The sequence below is a fragment of the Microcaecilia unicolor genome, chromosome 1 (genome assembly GCF_901765095.1).
Source record: "Microcaecilia unicolor chromosome 1, aMicUni1.1, whole genome shotgun sequence".
NCBI classification, from domain to species: domain Eukaryota; kingdom Metazoa; phylum Chordata; class Amphibia; order Gymnophiona; family Siphonopidae; genus Microcaecilia; species Microcaecilia unicolor.
In genome coordinates this window covers 183,576,063-183,588,216 of record NC_044031.1, presented here as the reverse complement: position 1 = coordinate 183,588,216, position 12,154 = coordinate 183,576,063, and the positions used below count along the sequence as shown (strand labels likewise).

The following is a 12,154-nucleotide window of genomic DNA, read 5'->3' as shown; positions in this document are numbered from 1 at the left end:
ACCCGGCGTATAGTGCATTGCAGTAGTCTAGATGACTTATTACCATTGACTGTACCAGGGTATGGAAGATGTATCTCGGGAAGAAAGGTTTTACTCTTTTAAGTTTCCACATGGTGTAGAACATCTTTTTCGTCATGTTTTTCACCTGGGTATCAAGAGTGAGGTTTCGATCAATGGTGACTCCAAGAATTTTCAAGTTTTGTGAGACCGGAAGGGAACAGTATGGTGTGCTTATGGTGTTGAAGTTTTTTTGTGTTATGTTGTGAGGTGAGTACAAGACATTGTGTTTTTTCTGAGTTAAGTTTTAGTTGGAATGCATCTGCCCAAGTGTGCATTATTTGGAAGCTTTGGTTGATCTCGTTAGTGATTTCATTCAGATCATGTTTGAATGGGATGTAGATTGTGACGTCATCTGCATAAATGTAGGGGTTGAGGTTTTGATTGGCTAGTAGTTTGGCTAGAGGTATCATCATTAGGTTGAATAATGTTGGTGAGAGAGGGGATCCCTGGGGGACTCCACACTCAGATATCCATGGTGGTGATCTGTCCGCGTTCGTTGTTACTTGGTATGATCTTGTGGTTTGGAATCCTTTGAACCATTTGAGAACAGTGCCTCTTACTCCGAAGTATTCTAGTGTATGCAGTGCTTTTTTTGTGCCGGTACGCAGCGGTACGGCATACCGGCACCTTTTTTTGGCCCCCCCCCCGCCCCCCCCTGCGACACTCCGGGCGAGTCCTGCACTTAGTTTTTTTTTTAAGACTCAGAACGCGCGAACGATGCAGCCGGCAGTGATTGAAAGAGGCTGTCTGGGCTGGCGTCTGCGTCGGAGCTTCCCTCACCCTCTGCGAGTCCCGCGAAGCAGGAAGTTGTAACAACGAAGGCGGGACTCGCAGAGGGTGAGGGAAGCTCCGACGCAGACGCCAGCCCAGACAGCCTCTTTCAATCGCTGCCGGCTGCATCGTTCGCACGTTCTGAGTCTTAAAAAAAAAAAAACTAAGTGCAGGACTCGCCCGGAGTGTCGCGGGGGGGGGGGGGGAAGGATTGGGGACAGAAAGAAGGAAACCAACAGAGGGAAGGATTGGGGAGAGAGGGAAAGAGGGAAACCAACAGAGGGAAGGATTGGGGAGAGAGGGAAAGAGGGAAACCAACAGAGGGAAGGATTGGGGAGAGAGAGAAAGAGGGAAACCAACAGAGGGAAGGATTGGGGAGAGAGAGAAAGAGGGAAACCAACAGAGGGAAGGATTGGGGAGAGAGGGAAAGAGGGAAACCAACAGAGGGAAGGATTGGGGAGAGAGGGAAAGAGGGAAACCAACAGAGGGAAGGATTGGGGAGAGAGGGAAAGAGGGAAACCAACAGAGGGAAGGATTGGGGAGAGAGGGAAAGAGGGAAACCAACAGAGGGAAGGATTGGGGAGAGAGGGAAAGAGGGAAACCAACAGAGGGAAGGATTGGGGAGAGAGAGAAAGAGGGAAACCAACAGAGGGAAGGATTGGGGAGAGAGGGAAACCAACAGAGGGAAGGATTGGGGAGAGAGAGGGAAACCAACAGAGGGAAGGATGGGGAGAGAGAGGGAAAAACAGATGGAAGGATTGGGGAGAGAGGGGAAAAACAGATGGAAGGATGGGGAGAGGGGAAAACAGATGGAAGGATGGGGAGAGAGGGGAAAAACAGATGGAAGGATGGGGAGAGAGGGGGAAAACACAGATGGAAGGATTGGGGAGAGAGGGAAAAACAGATGGAAGGATGGGGAGAGAGAGGGAAAACAGATGGAAGGATGGGGAGAGAGAGGGGGAAAAACAGATGGAAGGATGGGGAGAGAGAGGGGGAAAAACAGATGGAAGGATGGGGAGAGAGAGAGGGAAAAACGGAAGGATGGGGAGAGAAAGAGGGAAGACGCTGGATGGAAGAATGCAGAAAGAAATAGGGGAGACACTGGAAGGATGGGGAGAGAAAGCAGAGCTGCTGGATGGAAAAGGGGAATAGAGAAAGACTGGAGAATAAGAGGAAGGGGCATGGGGAGAACAAGGGTGAGGAAAAGATGAAAAGCCACAGGTAGATGAAGGAAATTAAAGAATGGATAGTAAGAATGAATTAAATCTGGACAGAGAGAGAGCCTGAAAAATATTGAAGAAAGCAAAGAAAAAGGAGACAAAAATGACAAATGGCACAGAAGAGTTAAGCGAAAACAAAGGAAAGCAGAATCACAGACTGGGACCAATATGGAAAGAAAAACAGTCACCAGACAACAAAGGTAGAAAAAAATCATTTTATATTCATTTTAGTGTTTGTAAAATGTCCAATTTGAGAATTTACATTGGCTGTCTTATTTTGCACTGGGTATACTGGAGCTGTAAGAGCTTACAGAGATTATTTATCATGAAAAAAAATCACGTTATTTTTTTCTCCTATAGTACTATAATATTTTCAATGATGTCTGTTTATATGCGCCATGGCTGGTATACGGGGTGTGGTTAATGTGGGTGTGGCTATCATAGGGGTGGAGCCATATGTGGTGACCCCGCCCATAATGAGTACCGGCACCTTTTTTTCTACAAAAAAAGCACTGAGCGTATGTATTAGTATTTCATGGTTAACCATGTCAAAGGCACTGGGCATGTCGAATTGCAGGAGGAGGATGTTGTTACCAGTCGCAATTGCCTGTTTGAATGAGTTCATTGCGGACACTAGTACAGTTTCGGTGCTGTGATTTGTCCGAAATCGATTGGGACTCGTGCAGAATTGAGTGTTTATATAGGTATTCAGTAAGTTGTTTCATCACTATGCCTTCCTTGAGTTTGGTCATGAGTGGAATAGATGCTACTGGTCGATAGTTGGTTAGGTCCATTGTGCTTTTTTTAGAATCTTTCGGTAATGGAGTGAGTAGGATGTTTCCTTTATCCGTGGGAAAGAGTCCATTTTGAAGCCTGTAATTTATGTGCTTCGTGAGGTCTGTTTTGAATTGTTTGGGTGCGGATCTTATTAGACTTGGAGGTTCGAGGGGGCTGTTGCCCAGCTGTAGTATATTTGTTTTACCCAGGTTGATTTTAAAGTTGAGGGAACAGAAACAAGTGTATAGGACTTGGAAGATCTGTTTCATCAGTAGGTATACTGTTGGGGGGAGGGGGTCCTGGGCCAGGAAGAGCAGAATGATATCATCCACATAGGAATAGTATTTAATTTGAAAATGTTTCAGAATGTTTCCTAAGTTGTGGGGGATAGTGGTGAGCTTTGAGGTACTCCTTGCTTCATAAACCAGGGTTGGGATAGGGATTGTTGACATGTTACTTGGATGGTTCTGTGATTCAGGAAGCCTGAAAAACAGTTTATAACTTCACCTCCTTTGCCTGCCTCCACAAGCATTGTTAGGAGTGTTTTGTAGTTAACCAAGTCAAAGGCGGCAGATAGATCTAATTAAGTAGCCATTTACTCAGGTCAAAGTATGTTATATTTTGTGTGCGCAATGTATTGCGTTGGTCCATGATGGCTGAGCCATTACTGGTTATCACATTGAAACCAGCATCCTCATCGCCATAGGGGCCACGCCCGATAGCCATGCAGTAACAGCCACAGGTGGGTATCTTTACTGCAGGATCCCAAGCCTGATTGTGGGTTTCTTTACTGTAGGATCCCAAGCCTAATTGTGGGCATTGCAAAACAAAAACATATCAGTATTGTAGAGCACAATTTTCTCTTTCAGATGATACTGTTCACAAGCTGATTCAAGCAGACTCTTTTTTAATAATTGGCTTTGAACTTTGGTACATTTTACCATTTGCGCTGACAGTGCCAACTTTGAAGAGATCCTGCAGGGCGGTTATAGATGCAGGTTAGTTGCAAATCTGGAAGTATTATGTCCAGCACAAGCATAATGCTTGTTCAAAATTTCAAGTCCGTATCTTTGTTTGCATGGAAGTTGTTGCGGTCTGAATATTGGTCCAAATATGTTTCGATGAGTCGAGACCAATTTTGATGCACACTTTGAGTCAACTTGTTTGACTGGATTTTGCATCCATAATGTTAAAATGTATTTCATCGGAATTAGCATCAAAAACTGTACAGGATTTGAAATTTTTAGCCATTCTTATAAATGTGTTTGGATTTTATTAGACCCCAAAAATGGCATTTTGGTAAATGTTGCACGCTCATGGACTGACAACCTTTCAGAAAAGGGGGTCTAGATCTGCAACTATTGCAGTTAGAGACCTCAAATTTTGGGAAACTTCATTTAACACCTGACTCGCGCTACAGATAAAATTTGAACAAAATTGGAGACATGATGGTGGAAAAGTTTAGACCACTTGGCATGGAATGACCCAGTTCAAACTCCTCTTATTGACCTATAAGTGCGTTCACTCTGCAGCTCCTCAGTACCTCTTCACTCTCATCTCTCCCTACATTCCTCCCTGGGAACTCTGTTCACTGGGTAAATCCCTCTTATCTGCACCCTTCTCCTCCACTGCTAACTCCACACTCCGTTCCTTTTATCTTGCTGCACCATATGCCTGGAATAGACTTCCTGAGCCAGTAAAGCTCCATCTCTGGCCGTCTTCAAATCTAAGCTAAAAGCCCACCTTTTTGATGCTGCTTTTAACTCCTAACCCTTATTCACTTGTTCAGAACCCTTATTTTATCATCCTCAGTTTAATATTCCCTTATCTCTTGTTTGTCCTGTTTGTCTGTCCTAATTAGATTGTAAGCTCTGTCGAGCAGGGACTGTCTCTTCATGTTCAAGTGTACAGCGCTGCGTACGTCTAGTAGCGCTATAGAAATGATAAGTAGTAGTAGTACACTGAAAAGAGATCAAAATTCCAATTGCATTGGGTCTAGTTGTTGGAATTTGTCTAGGTATTCTTGTAATTAGTAAGTAACTACTGCCTCCATGATTTTTGTGATGGTGGGGATGTTAGCTTTTGGGCAGTAGTGTTCGGTATGTTTCTGTAGGCTATTGACTTTGGAGTAACTCTTCTGAGGAAGTCAGCTGTGCATGGGTCTAGAGCACAGGATCCTTTCAAGAATGTGGTAATTGTTGTCTTAATTTGGTCTGTGGTAGTTTCTGTGAAGGTGGACCATATGTGGTCTGTCAGGCAGTTTTCGTCAGAACAGTCCATTATAGTTGATTGTTGGATTGGGGTTTTGGAGATTGAGTTTATTATTGTTTCTGATTTGGTTTGAAAGAACTTAGCCAATTCTTCTGTGGTTAGGTTTGTTTCTGTTTGTAATTGTGTCAGTTTATGATTGATTTGACCAACTGAAAAAGGATGTGGGTGGAGTTGCCACTCTCAGAGATCATGTGGGAGTAGTATTTCTATTTTTCTAGTCTTATCTTGTTTTGTATTGACTGATAAGTGCCCTCCATGTGAACCGTGCCCTCCATGTGAACCTATCATGGGAGCTGAATGCTTGCTTGAGTTGTATACATGATTTCTTTAAATGTAGTATTTCTGGGGTGTACCAAGAACTGATGGTTGTTCTGGGGTTTTTTCGGTTTTAGAGGTGCAATGACATCTAGGGTGTCTGATTCCAGGTGGTGACCATGTCCTGGGGGGAGAGATTTAGGTTCCGTGTATATTCTAGCTGTTTTTCTGTTTAGTCCCATAGCTTGGTGACATCAAATCTTGTCTCTGGAGAGAATTGTTTCTCTTTGTGGTTTTTCCCATTTGGCCTGGATGATAGAGATAGTGAATTCTTGAAGGTAATGGTCAGACCAGATGAGTGGTGACTTGGACCAATTAGTTTTTATCTGTTCCCATAATTGTGTTGGTGTAAATGGCAACAATCAGGTGGCCTCCTTCATGAGATTGGCCTGTGTTGACCAGTTTGAGGTCTATCTCTTGTAGGAAGGCTATAGGAGTGGATGTCTTTGTTCTGTTTGTCTTCAAAGAGTATGCTGACATCTCTTACAATAGTGGTCAGAGTAGTGATGCCAGGTTTTGTGTTATGAAGCCCTGAAACTCTTCTAAGGTTGCACCATGGAATGATACAAAGGCATTATAACATCCTGATTTTTGTTTTTCATTCCTTTCCTAATATTACCTAACATTCTATTTGCTTTCTTAGCCGCCGCTACACACTGAACAGAGGGTTTCAACGTATCATCAGCGATGACACCAAGATCCTTTTCCTGTTCGGTAAATCCTAATGTGGAACCTTGCATCATGTAAATACAGTTTGGGTTCCTCTTTACATAAGTACATAAGCATCGTCATGCCGGGACAGACCAAGGGTCCATCGAGCCCAGCACCCTGTCTCTGACAGCAGCCAAAAGAACAAACAATTTGTCCCGCCCATCCCAGAAATAGTGAATTATTCTCACGTGCATTTAATAACATTCTATGGCCTTTTCCTCCAGGAAGCCATCCAACTTCGTAGTAGATCTGGCATTGAAATAGCCTATTTTGAGAGCTTTTTGGTCTGTGTAAATGGTGGCCTGATGTTTTTTGTTAATTGTTTGGATCAGTTTGATAAATCTGTGTGTTGGGTCTTACAATTATTCTTGAATCTCTTGAGATAGTTGAAAGCGAGGTGGGAGCCTCGTTGCAGATAATTAAATGGTGCCTAATGACTGGTCTGCAGTTAGGTGTGTGTGTGTGTTGGTTTGGGTATAGTTGCTGGCCTATAGTGTCTCCAGATCGGTATGGGTTGGAGTAGGTTAATTTTGCCAAGTGTGCTATTTGTGTGAATGTGGAGTAATTTTGGTCAGGGTTGTGGGGCATTTCTGTACAGTCAGTCTCTCTGCTGCTGCAGCAGTGCTGGTTCTTGTGGCCGGGAGGTCTGCTTGCTCTGTTTTAACCGTGATACCGATCATGGTCCTAGCACTGCTGTGGCAGTCGTGCTGGTTCCTGTGGCCAGAACATTGGTTTCACTGCTACTGTAGCAGTGTTGGTTCTTGTGGCCAGGGAGTCTGTTATGCTACTGCTATGGTAGAGCTATTTTGTATTGAAGGGCAATATTGGTTCTTGTGGCCAGGATTTGGTGTTGCTGCTGCTGGTTCCTGTGGCCAGGGGATCTTGCTTTGTTGCTAGTGTGGCAGTACTGGTTCTTGTGGATGGGGCTTGAGTCTGTGCACTGTGGTAGGCCTCAGATTTCTAGCCTGAGCTGTGATCCATTCTTTGTTGGACCTTAGCTGGAGTGGCTCACTGTTGGACACGAAATTGGGCAGCTCACTGTTGGACACGAAATTGGGCAGCTCCCTGCTAGGGTGCATATACCGCACATGTGGTTCAGGACCTGCAGGCCGCTGTGCCAAGCTGATTGCAGTGAAGGTTCCATTCTCAATGTGGGAGATCCCTTTCTCCTCCATGCCATGTCTCACTGGGCTGGGTCATGTCTATGATCCATACTGCCTCATGTCTTCAAGGTCACAAGGTCAGCCAGAAGAATCTGTCACTCCTAAGGGTTCTGTCTGCGTGACCAGGCTGAGTTGTGCTGAGAGCCTGGTCAAGTCATGCTGAGGAAGCGAGGTCTGACCAAAGAACTCGTCACTCCTAGGGTCTCTGTTCATGCAGCCGCCAGCAGGCTGAGTTGCCCTGGACATTTGCAGGTCTGATGGGATCTTCACTCATCAGCTTTTTTTATTTTCTCGCCAGGCCATGTCTCATTGAGTGTTTGCCATTCCTTCAGCTCCCTATTCGTGCAGGTGGCGCATGACCTGGCTGGTCAGCACCACAGTTCTATACCCGATCAGAGGCTCTGACCCCTGGTCCTGTCTGTCACCAAAGTAGGCCTGCTCAGGTAAGGGTTTTTATGAGCCTGTTTTGATGTGAACTTCTAGTACAGTGGCCATCTTGAAAAAAATACAAAAATGACAGAGCAAAATATCAATATTCTGTATACTTTGGCTCACTTCAGTGATGTTTTGCACACCCTTGCTATTGTAGAGAGAAATATCAAAAATTTACAACCCTTTAGGTTACTCCTAGGCTCTTCTTCCTACTTGAGAGTCTCTTCTCCTTTTTCCCCAAAAGTACCTGGTAGAGATGGACTGAATTCAGATGTGGCCACCGATGCAGTTTCTTCCGATTGTCTGGTCGTTCTTCCCCAGGTCCAGGGGGTATCCATTGTATCCTCTCTTCTTTCCAGGATCAGTGGCTACCTGCTGCTCTCTTGCACTCTAGGATGATTTTCTTTCTTCTCTCCTTAATAATGGTGTGCTGGTTACACTACCAGGGAAGTTAACTTTCAGGGAAGTGCAGAGATCTAAGCAACCCCTACCATGTCTCAACACTCTGCTCCTTGTGGTACCATGGCTAGGGTTAGCCAAAAACAGATTACAATGGAGCTGGGGTTTTATACCAAGGTCCAGTTTCCCTCCAAAAAGGGGTCTCCTCCTACCATTACCTCACTGGTTAGGAGAGCCCTCCCCTTCTTCTGGAAACTACAGGAGTATACACAGGCCACAGAACAGTACTTGGAAGAGCAACATTGCACTACACATTAGGAAGAATAACCCAAATTACAGCTGCACAATACTAGGTTCAACATTAGGGATCCATCACTGAGGAAATGATTTAGGTGTCATTGCGGACAATATTTTGTAATTTTCTGCTGTGTGCGGCAGTGGCCAAAAAAGCAAACAGAATGCTAGGAATTATTAGGCAAGGAAAAGATAAATAAGCAAAGAACATTATAATGCCTCTGTATCACTCATGATAAGAAGGCATCTTGAGTATTATATGCATTTCCCGTCACTGCATCTCAAAAAAAGATATAATGGAATTTGAAAAAGGTACAGAGAGGGGAGACCACTATGATTAAGAGGATGTAATAACTCATATAAAGAAAGCTTAAAGAGATTAGGGCTCTTCAGCTTGGAGAAGAAAAGATGACGAGGGATATGACAGAGGTCTATAAAATCCTGAGTAGAGTGGAACAGGTAAGTGTGAATCCATTGTTTACTCTTTCAAAAAAAAGTTCAAAGATGAGGGGATACACCATGAAGTTACATAATAATACATTTTAGGCAAGCAGGAGGAGAAACTATTTTTCCACTCAAGGCATGGTTAAGTTCTGAACTTAATGCCAGAGCAAGTAGTAAAAGCAGCTAATGTGGCTGGGTTTAAAAAAGGTTTAAACAAATACAAGGAAGAAAAGTCCATAAAACAATAATAAGGGAGACCTGAGGAAAGCCAAGTAGCATGGAATCCTGCCAATTTTGGGGTTCTGAAAGGTACTTAGGTCCTGGATTGGCCACTGTTAGAAACAGGATACTAGGCTAGATGAACTTTTGGTCTGACCTAGTAGGGTTGTATTCTTATGTACTAACTAGAGGTCTCTGCCATCTAGCTAAACCAGAACCTTAGGGGTCTCTATATCAATATTCAGGAAGCTTTTATGCAATAACAAAAACAACATCAATATCCACCTTGCTAGTCTCTGTATTTAGGATTGTTAGCATGTTTCAAATTAAGTTTTTACTCTGCCCCAGCCCCATTCCATAACCATATCTACCCCTAGATAATCAATCAGACGCTCTTCAGTTGAATCAGAATTTGACTGTCCAGCTTGCCAACATATGAAGTTATTGAGTAGCCTTAAGATTCAGACTTTCTGCTCAGCTCATTAAGCTGGGATAAGGATGGCTCTGAGAAAGATACTTGCTGGATATCACCTGATGCTTTATGGTCACAGATTAGGTGAATGGACTGCATACATCATGACAAACCTCCCTGAAATCCTTCACACAATGAGCCGGGCCTATTCAAGGTAAAACCTCCACACATCTTCTGTGGAAAATACAACTCAAACCAAGTAAATCCTAGACATAAGTATTTAGATCTGGCTCAGAACTAAGCTGCAGCTGACTCAGAAATCTAAATCAAAACTGTTAGCCAGGGTAAGACTGTCCCAGTTGGTATCAGGACTTTGCTCTTCCTTGTTCTTCTCAGGCTATCATTTGCAAGCGTTTGACCATCAGATTACCCCAGAGTTTGCTGTAACCCAATGTAATGTAGGAATGGGCAGTCACAAAAAACTTTTTTTGTTGGATTCTGGGGTGTTTTTTTAACATTTTTTTAAATTCTGGAACACATTTCATCAAGAATGTGCACACTCTTTGCAAAGGGTGCACACATGCATGATCACACAGGTGCGAATCAACAGGAAAGAATGTGCACTCTTTTATGAAGAGTGCATCCTCTTTGTACATAATGTGCATTCTTTAGGAAGAGTGCACACTATTATCAGTGAACAACATTTGGTCACAAATGACAGCCCATTCCTAATGTAATGTCTTCTCTTGCCTTCCAGATGGATTGAAAAACTGAACCTGAAGGTAGATGCTACCTGCGAATTGCCTGCAAATGTGCATGGCCAGAGGGTAAAGGACATCTCATTCAAGACATGCCTGGGGTGGAAGGAAGAGAAACCCAAGTCAACAGAGCATAAAGTGAAGACCAACAAGAAACCCATTAAGAGATCACAGAAAATCCCCAATACCTCCAAGGGCATGATAAACAAATCCAGATAATGAAACACAGGCTGGCATATTCTCAAAGGAACACTCTACACTCATAGGAATAAACTCCATTCCCAAGTCCAGCATTGTTCTCTCTCTCTCTCTCCTCCCCCCCCTGTGATGCCAGTATCTGTCCCTTACCTCCTCCTCCTCCCCCACCAGGTCCTTCAACTTTGCCTCAATCACCAGTAGTTATTAAGGCAGACTGCCTCTGCCAGCATCAGGGCTTTCCCTCTAGGGTGTCCTGCCTCCTCTGATGCAACTTCCTGTTTCCACTTGGCCAGGACACCCAGAAGTAATGCCCTGACCGCTGGCAGAGGCAGTCTGTCTTAATCAGTTCTGCTACCAGTGATCGAGGCAAGGTTGAAGGACCCAGGGAGAGGAGGCAGTGAGTGACAGATATTGAACATGCAGGGGGCAGGAGGTGGGTCCCACCAGACAGGAAACAGGAAATGACATCAGCGATGGTAAGACCCGGCCGACGGAAGCCTATGGGGCCAGCGCAGGCAGCAATAATGAATCACTGTAGGCACCAGGGACATACATAGGCAGCTGCCTCTGCTGAATCTTCTCTTCCACAAAGAGTTGAAGGTGGATTTTGGCTTCCTCCAACTCCCTATGCAAATCTTGAAGTTGGTCCGGAACATCTACTGGATAATCGTGGGATAGTACCTCTCTTTCTTGTAATTGATACACCATTGCAGAAGGACAGTCTTAATCCTCAATTCTGGCACTATCATAGTGGTGCTTGCCCGTCAACCTGTTTGGTGGCCCACAGGTGTTGGGGACTCACAATCTTGTCCTCCCCTGACCTGGGTGCTTTCCTCCTGGGGCCTCTTGGGATATCCCAGGGGGTTTTCTTGTTAGTCACTCCTTGTGACTGCTTCCTGGCTTTTGTTCATTCCCAGGGACTGTAGTTCTCTACATTCACCGGCTGCTGTTGCAGGGCTTTCCAGGCTTCTTGCCATTCTTGCTCCCAAACTCCTGTTGTAATGTTTGACTTCCCCCATGCTTGACCCTAAGGCGGAGCTAATCTCCTTAGCTTTTTGTACAAAACTCTCCACACCCCCACTGTACTGAGGCCCCCAGCCCTGGATATCCATGATCTTCAAGATCTGCAGAGGGCCAGAGGCACAAAAATCCCCAAGATGCTTCTATATGAAATTGTGTAAGTGGGGTTGTAGCAGGAGGCCTTTATAAAGTACAGCCAAACATGGGAAAAATGAGACAAAACCCCTTTATTAAAACACTGAATTCTGTTACTTCATAGGTACAGCAAAGTAAAGAACAAGGTCTCTTCAGTTCAAAGGCAAACTTCACACAGGTTTGCAGCTGACAGATCTCAAGCTCACAGTATATACAGCTACATGCAGGGTTTCACAACACAGGTCCATCTCCAGCCAGACCACACGGACAGGGTTCTTGTAAAATTAAAGCTTAGCCTACTTTAGCCAGGTTCTGGTAGCTAAGCTTACACATAAGCATAGAGACCTACACTTAGAGTAGCTTTTCTGCTCCCAAGGCCTCCCTATACTGTTCTGCTGGAGGGCTGTTCCTTCCTACTCACTGTTAAGCCTCGCCCTCCTGGCCAGGCAGCCTAACACCCCTATGCTACATTGGCTTTGCAGTTCAGCTTCTGACATGACAGGTTTAGTGCCACCTGCCATAAGGTGGCTGAACTGTAAGCTCAATGAAGGAGTG

The 12,154-nt window shown here is 44.6% G+C and overlaps 1 protein-coding gene across 1 annotated transcript in view; it reads left to right on the top strand.

The window, feature by feature from the left end:
* CHADL (chondroadherin like) overlaps positions 1-10,955 on the top strand; it is a 72,109-nt gene extending 61,154 nt beyond the window's left edge. The window contains exon 5 of the mRNA XM_030189981.1: positions 10,246-10,955. Coding sequence (XP_030045841.1) covers positions 10,246-10,465 — 220 coding nt within the window. The 3' untranslated portion in view covers positions 10,466-10,955. The remainder of the gene's footprint in view (positions 1-10,245) is intronic.
* Positions 10,956-12,154: the final 1,199 nt, after the last annotated feature.